The sequence below is a fragment of the Panulirus ornatus genome, chromosome 56 (assembly GCF_036320965.1).
Source record: "Panulirus ornatus isolate Po-2019 chromosome 56, ASM3632096v1, whole genome shotgun sequence".
NCBI classification, from domain to species: domain Eukaryota; kingdom Metazoa; phylum Arthropoda; class Malacostraca; order Decapoda; family Palinuridae; genus Panulirus; species Panulirus ornatus.
The window spans coordinates 32003089-32015695 of NC_092279.1; the positions used below are offsets into that span (position 1 = coordinate 32003089).

Below are 12607 nucleotides of genomic sequence, written 5' to 3' on the forward strand. Positions count from 1 at the left end.
TTTTGAGCGATCGGGGTTTAAACATGCAGGAGGGTGAAAGGCTTGCAAGGAATAGAGTGAATTGGAACGATGTGGTATACCGGGGTCGACGTGCTGTCAGTGGATTGAACCAGGGCATGTGAAGCGTCTGGGGTAAACCATGGAGAGTTTTGTGGGGCCTCCCTGCTCCATAGGGGGCTGTGTTTTCGGTGTATTATACTTGGCAGCTAGAGACTGAGTGTGAACGAATGTTGCCTTTATTGTCTTTTCCCTGAGCTACCTCGCGCGCTTGCTGGGGGAGGGCGTTGTCAGTTCATGTGGCGGGGTGGCGACGGAAATGAATAAAGGCAGACTTTAAATTATGTACATGTGTATATATGTATATGTATATACATGTATACGTTGAAATGTATAGGTATGTATATGTGCGTGTGTGGACGTGTATGTATATACATGTGTATGTGGGTGAGTTGGGCCATTTTTCGTCTGCTTTCTTGCGCTACTTCGCTAACGCGGGAGACAGCGACAAAGTATAATGAAATGGATAAAATAGATAATATATATATATATATATATCATACAAACCTCCAACAGCCAGGATCGAACCCGGGACCCCTGTGCAACAGGCGGGAATGCTACCGCTAGGCTATGGTCCTGGCTAGCCTAGCGGTAGCATTGCCGCCCGTTGCACAGGGGTCCTGGGTTCGATCCTGGCTGTTGGAGGTTTATATGTTCTATGAAGGTGCGCGCCCCTATGCACTTTGTGTATATATCTATATATATATATATATATATTATGTGTGTGTGCCGGAATATATCGCAACCTATAGTCGCATTATTATTATTATTATTATTATTATTATTATTATTATTATTATTATTATTGATCGCCGTTTTCCGCGTTAGCGAGGTAGCGCTGGGAAACTAACAAAGATGACGCATCCACACACACACACACAAGCACACACACACACACACACACACACACACACACACACACAACACACACACACACACACACACACACACACACACACACACTCATACTTGCCTGCCTTCATGCATTTTGTGCGCCTCCCTGCTCCATAGGAAACTGCATCGTCACCCCCCTGCATCAGCGAGGTAGAGCAAAGAAACAAACAAAAAAGGCCACATTCGCTCACATCCATACACGAATTGTTATGTATAATGTACCGAAACCGCAGCTCCCTAATCCGCATCCAGGCACCAAAGACCTTTCCATGGTTTACCCCAGACGCTTCACATGCCCTGGTTCAGTCCATTGACGGCACGCTGACCCCGTTATACCACATCGTTCCAATTCACTCTATTCCTTGCCCGCCTCTCACCCTCATGTATGTTCAGGCCCCGAACGCTTAAAATCTTTTTCACTCCATCCTTCCACCTCCACTTTGGTCTCACGTTTCTCCTTGTTCCATCCACATATATCCTCTCTGTCAATTTTTCCTCATTCATTCTCTAAATATGTCCAAACCATTTCAACACTCCCTCTTCTGCTCTTCCATCCACACTCTTTTTATTACCTCACATCTCTCTTACCCTTTCACTACTTACTCGATCAAACCACCTCACACTACATATTGTCCTCAAATATTACATTTACAACACATCCACCCTCCTCCGCACAACCCTATCTAGAGCCCATGCCTCACAGCCATAAATAAAGTTGAAACCACTGTTGCTTCAATACCCATTTTTTCTTTCCGAGATAACGTTCTCTCTTTCCACACATTCTTCAACGCTCCCAGAACCTTCGCCCCCTCCCCCAGCCCTGTGACTCACTTCCGCTTCCATGGTTCCATTCGCTGCCAAGTCCACTCCCAGATATCTAAAACAATTCACTTCCTCCAATTTTTCTCCATTCAAAATTTCATCCCAATTAACTTGTCCCTCAATCCTACTGAACCTAATAACCTTGCTTTTATTCCTTTCACACACAAGAATCTGAGAATTGAACTTATTTTCTGCAAAATTATCTTCATTCCCTTTCTCGCAATTTTCTTTGGTGATGGCGTTCCGCCAGTGTTGTCGTATTTGTTAACAGCGTTGGTTGAAGGTAAACATGTCGTCGCCAGTTGTAAACCACGCAATCATATGTTGTATTTGCACAGCTTGACGCTGGTTTGCGCTCGGTGGCTTCGTAACGAAAGAAGTTATGATTCAAACGTCTATTCTCGAGGGAAATATTCTCCCACGCGGGTCTGCTGGAGGAGTTACACGGAGCAGTGGCAGCAGGTCCACCTGACCACCATCAACTCCAACCTGATCTACTTCCCCCACCCCCTCCCCCTGAGGCCCCGAACACCTCCCCCCCCCCTTCCCCCTGGCCTGGGGTAGAGAGGGTGTGGCGGGAGGGAAGGCGTGGAGTGATCAGAGGTTTGCTGGAAATATCCTGCTGTTTAACCTGTCATTGTGGATGAGGGGCGAGTCGGGGAGATAGAGTTAAAAATGGGTTCGATACTGTTCGTGTTTAGAGTGAGGAGGAGTTCATGTTAGGGAGAGAAAGGGAAAAAAGATGATGGTGTTAGATAAGTTGGGTTAGCGTCCCTGGGGTTAGCAGAGATGCTTTGTACTGACTCGCATGGTGAGGTTGTCGAGGTTATCTGGGGTCAAGCTACAGCAACCTTGCTTCCCTCTCCACCTCCCTTGCCATACCCGATCCTTTTGCGAGGTAAAGGGAGTCCGTTACAAACATTAACCAGACCTGCCGTCCACCTCCTAACCCCCACCGTGCATCTGGATGGGGTTACCAGGGAGTCCAGTACAAACACTAGCCAGACCTGCCGTCCATCTGGATGGGGTTACCAGGGCTCAACACTAGCCAGGCCCCGACGTTGACTCACCATACGTATCAAGTTAGCCATAAAATGAGAACTTGTGCTGGCAGTCCACACCACAGGCGATGTATGTATCATGGTAGTGTCCGTGTCATCCACTGTAGGAAAATATGAGCGACACAAACAAAATGTTATAGTGCTGATGCATCGCTTCGTGTTAGCTCTCTCCCGCCGCCTCCTGCTTCAAGTGTGAAGTCTAGGTTAAGTAGACATTCTGAATGCGGAAATTATGACCGCGTGAAATGTGTACCGATTACAGAAGCCATGTCAGGCCGGCTAGTACAGTGTCTCTGTTAGATTCTTGCCAACAGATCGAGATTTATTTTACTGTTGAGGCTAAGCTGTGGGACCCGTCTGGCTCTACCTGCCCCCCTGAGGAGTGGATTTCACTGGTAATGTTGATATGGTGGTGTGGTTTTGATCTGTGGTGGTTGTGGTATGTGGTTACACCACAGTGATGGAAGCAACAGAATACTCCCCATAGTAACGACGCCTTGGGTAGTTTTCTCGGAGATTGCAATAAGACAGAATCTGGACGTCTAGTGTAGGTCTGTCTGTCTTACTGTGGTGACCTGAAGAAAATGAGAGTTTTATTTTGTGTGCTCGTATCGTGCCGCTGGTAGCGAGCGGCAGGGAGAGGTGAACGATGTCCCTTGGTGTGCCGGGTACTGGGAACAAGATGGTGCGTCAGGTACAGTGAGGAGGAACCTGTCCATGCGCTTCTTGAAGGCACCAGAGGACGACATGACCGTAAGGTTTCTGATGTGTTTTGGCAAGAGGATGAAGAGCTGCTGCCCCGGGGATCCAAGCTGAGGCTCGAACGGTTCCACTAATTTGACGTCTGTGTTGGTTGTCCTTAACTGTTTGTTGCTCCAGGTCCTCCCTAGGTCCTACTTTCACTTGACTGTGAGTAGTGAAGATATCTTTCTAGATAGTATGACTCACTATTGGAAATTCGTAGTAAAACAACACAATAAAAAATGGCAGTGGAACTTTATTTAACTGGGATGGCAGCCTTTACCTCCGCTCGTCTTTTCTACTTAATTACCGCAAGAGATTTAGAGATATCTTGAGGATGATTTGAAAATCTTAATGTAATTGTGACCATCTGATCTTGACCTGAGGTACAGGTAACGAGATCGAGAGATCTTGAAGTGTCCAGGAAGACAGTGGCTCCCCACACCTGGATGGCTTCATAACATGAAGGGCAACATTGGTGAACCTTGTTTGTACACGACGAGCCACGGGAACCCTCTGTTAGTTCGGTTGGTTGGCCACCTTGCTGAAGACACATTTGACTGCCTTGTTATCTCTGCATCCCTCGGCACACAAGACCTGCCGTTGTTAAGATACCGTCTTCAGTAAACACTCTCACTCCCCATATTATTTTTGCGACTCGAAGTAGTTGCTTTTTTCTTTTTTTTACTTTTTGCGGCGTGGTTTATTACTGTTAGTGTGTTACGGGAAGAGATTTACATCCGTGTTACCTGGCCTATTAATTTTGCATATTTGTAGCCATTTGTTTCCTCATGTATATACATCTGGCGTGGTGGTAAGAGGACGTACAAGCCTGTATGCTGGTGTTGGGATTTGAAACTTTGTGCATTGTTAACACTGATGAGGCGGATTTCCTCCGTGAAACATGTTGTGTGTTGTAAACTTTCAACGCTTTGGCTGAGACGGCACCGGGGTGGGGGATTATTGTAGTGTAGCTGTTAGCGTTTCTGACCGTGACGCACTGACGGGCCTGCCAGGGTCGAGCGCATAAGCTCGATTCCTGGATGTGACAGTCGGTCCAAAGTCAACTCAGCTGTTCATCCATCATTAGGGGTTGGTTCTTACGATGGGTACCTGGCTCAGGCTAGGATAACAGGTGGTGATGAAGTGAGGAGGAGATGGAGTGAGTATTTTGAAGGTTTGTTGAATGTGTTTGATGATAGAGTGGCAGATGTAGGGTGTTTTGGTCGGGGTGGTGTGCGAAATGAGAGGGTCAGGGAGAATGCTAATACTAGGTTATGATCGCTACGCAGGGGCCCCGAGTTCGAACCTGGCTGTTGGAGGTTTGTATGTTCTTGGGAAGTGGGCGTTCATGTGCACTATATTCCTGTATATATATATATATATATATATATATATATATATATATATATATATATATATATATATATATATATATATATAGGAAGAGAGGAAAGTGATTAATTCTCAGTGAATGTCGGTTTGCGGCAGGGGTGCGTGATGTCTCCATGGTTGTTTAATTTGTTTATGGATGGGGTGGTTAGGGAGGTATATGCAAGAGTTCTGGAGAGAGGGTAATGCAGTCTGTTGTGGATGAGAGGGCTTGGGAAGTGAGTCAGTTGTTGCTCGCTGATGATATAGCGCTGGTGGCTGATTCGGGTGAGAAACTGAAGAGGTCCGTAACGAGTTTGGTAAAGTGTGTGAAAGAAGACAGCTGAGAGTGAATGTGAATAATAGCAAGGTTATTAGGTTCAGTAGGGGACAAGTGAATTGGGTGGTAAGTGTGAATGGAGAAAAACTGGTGGAAGTGAAGTGTTTTAGATATCTGGGAGTGGATTTGGCAGCGGATGGAACCATGGAAGCGTAAGTGAGTCACAGGATGGGGGAGGGGGCGAAGGTTCTGGGAGCGTTGAAGAATGTGTGGAAGGCGAGAACGTGATCTCTGAGAGCAAAATTGGGTATGTTTGAAGGAATAGTGGTTTCAAAAATGTTGTATGGTTATAAGGCATGGGCTATAGATAGGGTTGTGCGGAGGAGGGTGGATGTGTTGGAAATGAAATATTTGAGGACAATATGTGGTGTGAGGTGGTTTGATCGAGTACGTAATGAAAAGGTAAGAGAGATGCGTGGTAATGAAAAGAGTGTTGTTGAGAGAGCAGAGGAGGGTGTGTTGAAATGGTTTGGTGACATGGAGAGAATGAGTGAGGAAAGATTGACAAAGAGGATACATGTGTTAGGGATAGAGGGAACGAGAAGCGGAAGACCAAATTGGAGGTGGAAGGATGGAGTGAAAAAGATTTTGAGCGATTTGGGCCTGAACATACAGGAGGGTGAAAGGCGTGCAAGGAATAGAGTGATTTGGAACGATGTGGTATACCAGGGTCGTCGTGCTGTAAATGATTGAACCAGGGCATGTGAAGCGTCTGGAGTAAACTATGGAAAGTTTTGTGGGGCCATGGTTTACCCCAGACGCTTCACATTCCCTGGTTCAATCCATTGACAGCACATCCACCCCGGTATACCACATCGTTCCAATTCTATATATATATATATATATATATATATATATATATATATATATATATATATATAATTATTAGAATTAATAACTGAGATAGCATTACTCCAGTCAATACAGTGATCATAGTTTTTAACGTGATTAAACAAGGCATTTGATTCTTGTCCTGTTCTTATGTTATATCTATGTTGCTTAAGTCTAACACAAAGATCCTTACCAATCTGCCCAACATAAAACTTATCACAATTTCTACATGGCACTTTATAGAGGCACCCAGGAGAATTTTTTGGTGAGTTCCTGATTAAGCTATTCTTTATTGTATTATTATTGCTGAAGGCAGCATTTACATTTAAAGGATTTAAGCAACGTGGGAAGTAAAGTAAAATTATCATTAAAAGGGAGAACTAAAAGATTCTTGGTGTCAATGGGAGGTTTGGGCTCAACTCTATAAAATAATTTCTTTCCTAATTCAAGGGATTTATCAATGAAAGATCTAGGGTGCTTTAACTTAGATCCAATAGAATATATCTTCTCAAACTCATCATCAATATACTTTACTTCCCATGTTGCTTAAATCCTTCAATGTAAATGTAGCAACAATAATACTATAAGGAATGTCTTAATCAGGAACTCGCCAGAAAATTCTCCCGGGTGCATCTATAAAGTGCCATGTAGAAATTGTGATAAGTTTTATGTTGGGCAGACCGGTAAGAGTCTTTCTGTTAGACTTAAGCAACATAAATCTAGTATAAGAACAGAACAAGACTCAAATGCCTTGTTTAATCACGTTAAAAACTATGATCATTGTATTGACTGGAGTAATGCCATCCCAGTTATTAACTCTTAACTCCAGTACCACGAGAAATATCATTGAATCTTCTGTTACTGAATACGCAAAGAATTATAATCTTAATATTAGTGAAGGTCTATACAAATTGGATAACTTTATTGTTGATAAGTGCATAATACGCTCGTTGATTGTCTTGGACAATCACATGTTTACCAAATGGCGTCCTAGCTACGTCTCTTCGTTTTATATCAACTGACTGTTATATTTCTCTTTTGTGTCTCCCCTGATGATGTGATTATTGCACGAAAGTACACGTAGGAACATATCGTGTTTCATTTCCCCCGTGGACTCATAGGAAAGGGGGGCAAGTATGAAGTCTGTTGTGGATGAGAGAGCTTGGGAAGTGAGTCAGTTGTTGTTCGCTGATGATACAGCGCTGGTTGCTGATTCATGTGAGAAACTGCAGAAGCTGGTGACTGAGTTTGGTAAAGTGTGTGAAAGAAGAAAGTTAAGAGTAAATGTGAATAAGAGCAATGTTATTAGGTACAGTAGGGTTGAGGGTCAAGTCAATTGGGAGGTAAGTTTGAATGGAGAAAAACTGGAGGAAGTAAAGTGTTTTAGATATCTGGGACTGGATCTGGCAGCGGATGGAACCATGGAAGCGGAAGTGGATCATAGGGTGGGGGAGGGGGCGAAAATCCTGGGAGCCTTGAAGAATGTGTGGAAGTCGAGAACATTATCTCGGAAAGCAAAAATGGGTATGTTTGAAGGAATAGTGGTTCCAACAATGTTGTATGGTTGCGAGGCGTGGGCTATGGATAGAGTTGTGCGGAGGAGGGTGGATCTGCTGAAAATGAGATGTTTGAGGACAATGTGTGGTGTGAGGTGGTTTGATCGAGTAAGTAACGTAAGGGTAAGAGAGATGTGTGGAAATAAAAAGAGCGTGGTTGAGAGAGCAGAAGAGGGTGTTTTGAAATGGTTTGGGCACATGGAGAGAATGAGTGAGGAAAGATTGACCAAGAGGATATATGTGTCGGAGGTGGAGGGAACGAGGAGAAGAGGGAGACCAAATTGGAGGTGGAAAGATGGAGTGAAAAAGATTTTGTGTGATCGGGGCCTGAACATGCAGGAGGGTGAAAGGAGGTCAAGGAATAGAGTGAATTGGATCGATGCGGTATACCGGGGTTGACGTGCTGTCAGTGGATTGAATCAGGGCATGTGAAGCGTCTGGGGTAAACCATGGAAAGCTGTGTAGGTATGTATATTTGCGTGTGTGGACGTGTATGTATATACATGTGTATGGGGGTGGGTTGGGCCATTTCTTTCGTCTGTTTCCTTGCGCTACCTCGCAAACGCGGGAGACAGCGACAAAGCAAATATATATATATATATATATATATATATATATATATATATATATATATATATATATATATATATGTATATATATACATAATTCATACTTGCTGCCTTTATTCATTCTCATCGCCACCCCGCCACACATGAAATGACAACCCCCTCCCCCCGCATGCGCGCGAGGTAGCGCTAGGAAAAAACAACAAAGGCCACATTCGTTCACACTCAGTCTCTAGTTGTCATGTATAATGCACCGAAACCACAGCTCCCTTTCCACATCCAGGCCCCACAAAACTTTCCATATTTATATATATATATATATATATATATATATATATATATATATATATATATATATATATATATATAGATAGATAGATAGATAGATAGATAGATGAAGCAGATACACATTTTATCAACCCACCCCAAATGGTGGATGAAGAGCTAGGTCGATTATGGACTGACTGCCGCAACCTGGATTCGAACCTATGCACTACACCCTGGGGCTCGTGGATGCGTCACGTTCTGGAATGCTAACCGCTACACCGGGGAGGTCCAAGCCAAGTATCCATGTATTAACTAACCCTGAGTGGAGGATGAAAAGCTGCGTTGGATGTGGGCCGACTGCTGTGCCCACGATTCTAACCTATGCGGACCTGACGCCGGACGTGCTCATGCTGAATCACCGTCAATTACGCTAACCATTACACTACAGAGGTCCGAATGCATGTGGGGGGTTAAGGTGGTAAAGTTTGGTGATGGGGGTTTAGAGGCTTGGGGTTTACTGGACGGGGTTCCAGGAGGGTATGGGGTAGTGTCTGAAATGAAAGTCCAGTGCGTCGCTGATTGGGATGAAATTTTATCGGATCCATTTGGTGTTTCCCTGTATGGTAAAAGCGGATAAGTTTTTGTAATATCATGAACAGAGATTCGCTTAGGTAAGTTACAGTGTCATGAACAGAAATTAGGTTAGGGTAAGTGCAATATCATGAACGGGGATTAAGTTAGTTAAGTGTACATAAGGCCACTTCATTATACGTTTGGGAAACCATTTTTGAGATAGGCTATACTTCTCGGAGTAGACTTCAGTAGACATAGCCTTACAAACTGATACCAATTGTATGTGAGTAAGGAGGAAGACTATAACATTTTATGAGTATTTGCACTCATACCCATTGTATGTGAGTAAACAGGAAGGATGGGCATTTTTTCTTTGTTTTTCTTATTGCTGGTGGGTTAGGCTTTGTGTATATTAATTTTGCCTGGTCAAGGTTCGCTGTTGTGCGTCGTAAATTTTGAGAGACTAAATTCAAGAGTGTGTACAAAATGGAGAAAATGGGAGTAAAGCTGGGACTGAGATTATAGATTTCTTAAAGAAATTTATATTGACTGCTTGACAGACTCTCAGATAATTTACCTGAATGGTTGGAACTCAGACTGGGTAGCAGTCATTGAAGTCCATATGATTATAGAGAAAGTACCTCTTTTGAAATTAAGTTTATTGTTTGCATCACTGAAAACACGACTGATAAAATTGTTAATGCTGTTTGAATATAAGATCGAAGAAGGAAATCTGAAGTGAGCATTGCAAGATTGGAATAATAGAAATTTTCGTAAGGTGCAACATGAGAATGAAGGACCAGAGCAAGATATATGCCTTCTCTGTGACACTTGGTGTGTATTATCTTTGGATTTTTAATCATAACTGAAACTCCTGCATGATGTTACATTTTATGGCCTGACAGGATACTAACATACAACCAGAATCAGTTGTCGCTTCTTCTTTGGAATATTATGCCATTCTTATATTAGTATCTTATAGATACTGACTTTTTTTTTCTAAATCTGTTTTGGTTATAGTAAGCTAGTAAGTCTTAAAAGCTTAATTAAATCTTTGTTATCACGTGTACCGATTTTTGTGCATTGGTTTTGATTTACATTTAAACTTTTTTCTTGCAATGCGTTATAACATTTCTATTTATTTTTTGCATGCTAAGCCGTAACCCATTTCCCTTGGCATGATATTTTTATCATATGCACTCGGGTATTCTACTTGGTTGAGCTGTATATTGTATGAACCCTAATTGATTAATTTCTTCTGGTTGAGCTTTTCTGATCACAGTGCTAATCGCCAAGGCATCCCTTACAAAATCGAATTTTGTGTATCAGTTCATTTTTTTTCTTTCTATGGGCCACTTACCTGTGCTACACGTCGACAGTTTTTAGGTGTCAGGGTGGACCTAACGCATGAGCTGCCTTCTCCCGCTACCTTAAGGTTGACGCACTCAAGAGCCTCACGCACCACTGTCCCGCATGGCCACACCCGCATGGCTACTGACTTCATCCTCACTAGGGGGAAAAATAATGAAGTCATCCTCGTAAAGGCATTTCATTCAGAGTTTCTTAACCCTTTGAAAACGACGATACAACCGTGTGGTTTGATAGCCTTAGACCTTACCTCTGGGTCAGGTCAAATGTCACCCCGTCGTGTTCAAGAGCATATCCGACTGTATGGAGTTTTATTGTAGCGATCATTACTTATTACGTAGTCTTTGTAGGAGAAAGGTGTAGTCAATAAAATTTCAGTAATAGTTTTTACATTAATTTACCGGACTTTTACTCGGTGCTTTCCGAACGATTTTTCTCTTTTTTTCGTTTAATTAATTTTCAGGATTACTGTGTGATTAGGTTTGTAACTCGGTTTTTTACGTACCAGTCTCTCACGTTAGAATATTTTGTGTAAATGTCGACGAAGAGGTTGAACATTTGATAATCATGTAGAGAATTCTTTATTTGTGTGCTTCATGCTACATGAATTGAGAATTATTCATAGCTCGCTTGTAAGTAAATCGACTTAGGTCACGTGACCAATGAATTGTTTAGGCTAGGTGATTCATGTGTTGTGACCAGTTAGGTGATTCATGGTGCAACTAAGAACTTAACCACGTGCACATTATATGACTGTGTGGTGCAAGGCATGTTAAAATTCCCGAGCATGGTGGAACAAAGCAGGTCGTGTGTGGCCCGAGAGCCGATGGCCCCGTCTTGTGTAAACAATGACGGACAGTTCCCGGCTTCTGAAGGGAATGAACTTCTGCCGTGTTTGCAGTTTCCTCATGGTCTTCTCTGCGCCCATATAAGGTATAATAAACCTTACAGGACTGTCTTTAGTAAGCAGTAATGTTGTGCTGCTTGCTCTGAAAGTTTTATTTTGAGAAGAGGCTACAACGCCAGAACAAATCAATGCATTTATATTAGAATTGTATCAAACTCAGTTGCTTCGAATGTTGACACGACTATAGATCTGCCAGCATTGATTATTAATGATGCTTATCATGTGATTTTTACCTAAGCTATTTCATGAGTCGGTTATGTGAGATAGATTCCTTTGGGTTATTTCCTTTGTGGTACAAAATGGCTATTGATAAGAACCTTTGTAAAGCAGCAGAAAAGTCCTTTAGCAAAGACTGCGTACCCTAGCGGTATTATATAACTATTATTATTCTCGGAAGGTATTGTGGTGGAATGAACTCATCTCTATGTAAATTTCTATAGCGCTATTTCCATATAGCTATGAAGCGTAGTGGGATTAACCTTCCATCATATGTCGTCAAATGTAGCGGGCTTAAATGCCCTCCTACCTGAACCATGTCATCACCCTGAGGAGATATATTTAGGTTTTCATCCTGGAAGCATGTTGGGAATCCTGACTTGTCTTGGTGTGGTGGAGACTGCGGTGTTTGCCTGCACGAACCTCTCTTTCCAGGATGTGGTTGTCACGGTTCCTTACATTTGGGCGAGTTCCCTGTTCTACCTCACACACCATTGATATACTCACGACATTGAACTTGACCTTAACGACAGCCATACTTTTGATGATCCCAGCGTCCCCATGATCCTCTTATACTCTCAAGCCAAGCATGACTCCGTATCCTAGCTAACTCATCAGAGCCATACACTGAAGACGAACATGACCCCTTTAACAACCCCTCAGAGCCATACTCCCAAGTCGAACATGACTCCATATCCTAGCCACCCCGTCAGAGCCATACACCCAAGCTGAGTATGAAGACTTATCATAACCAGGCTGTCAGAACCAATAGAGCCAAGCCAAGCATTACGCCATATCCGAGCCAGCCCGTTAAGCCATACACCATACCGAGCATGACGCCATTTCCTAGCCAACCCATCAGAACTATAATCCCAAGCCAGGCTTGACCTCATACTAAGCTTAGCTAACCCTTCAGAGCCATGCGCCGAGTATAAGCTGACTCCCGTTAAGCATAGATAGCTATACCAACTTTTAAGCACAATACGATCTTTGAGCACGGCGGTTTGACCTTGGAGTATGATTGTCTGACCCAATAA

At 43.0% G+C, this 12607-nt stretch overlaps 1 protein-coding gene across 2 annotated transcripts in view; it reads left to right on the forward strand.

Moving 5' to 3' along the window:
* Positions 1-12607, forward strand: part of crb (cell polarity complex component crumbs) — a 642968-nt gene that overhangs the window by 128368 nt on the left and 501993 nt on the right. The window contains exon 1 of one of the 2 annotated variants that reach the window (XM_071694201.1): positions 9765-9913. The exons of the other annotated variant lie outside the window; for it this stretch is intronic. Coding sequence (XP_071550302.1) covers positions 9865-9913 — 49 coding nt within the window. The 5' untranslated portion in view covers positions 9765-9864. Of the gene's footprint in view, positions 1-9764; positions 9914-12607 lie in introns of those variants that run through there. 2 annotated transcript variants of the gene reach the window in all.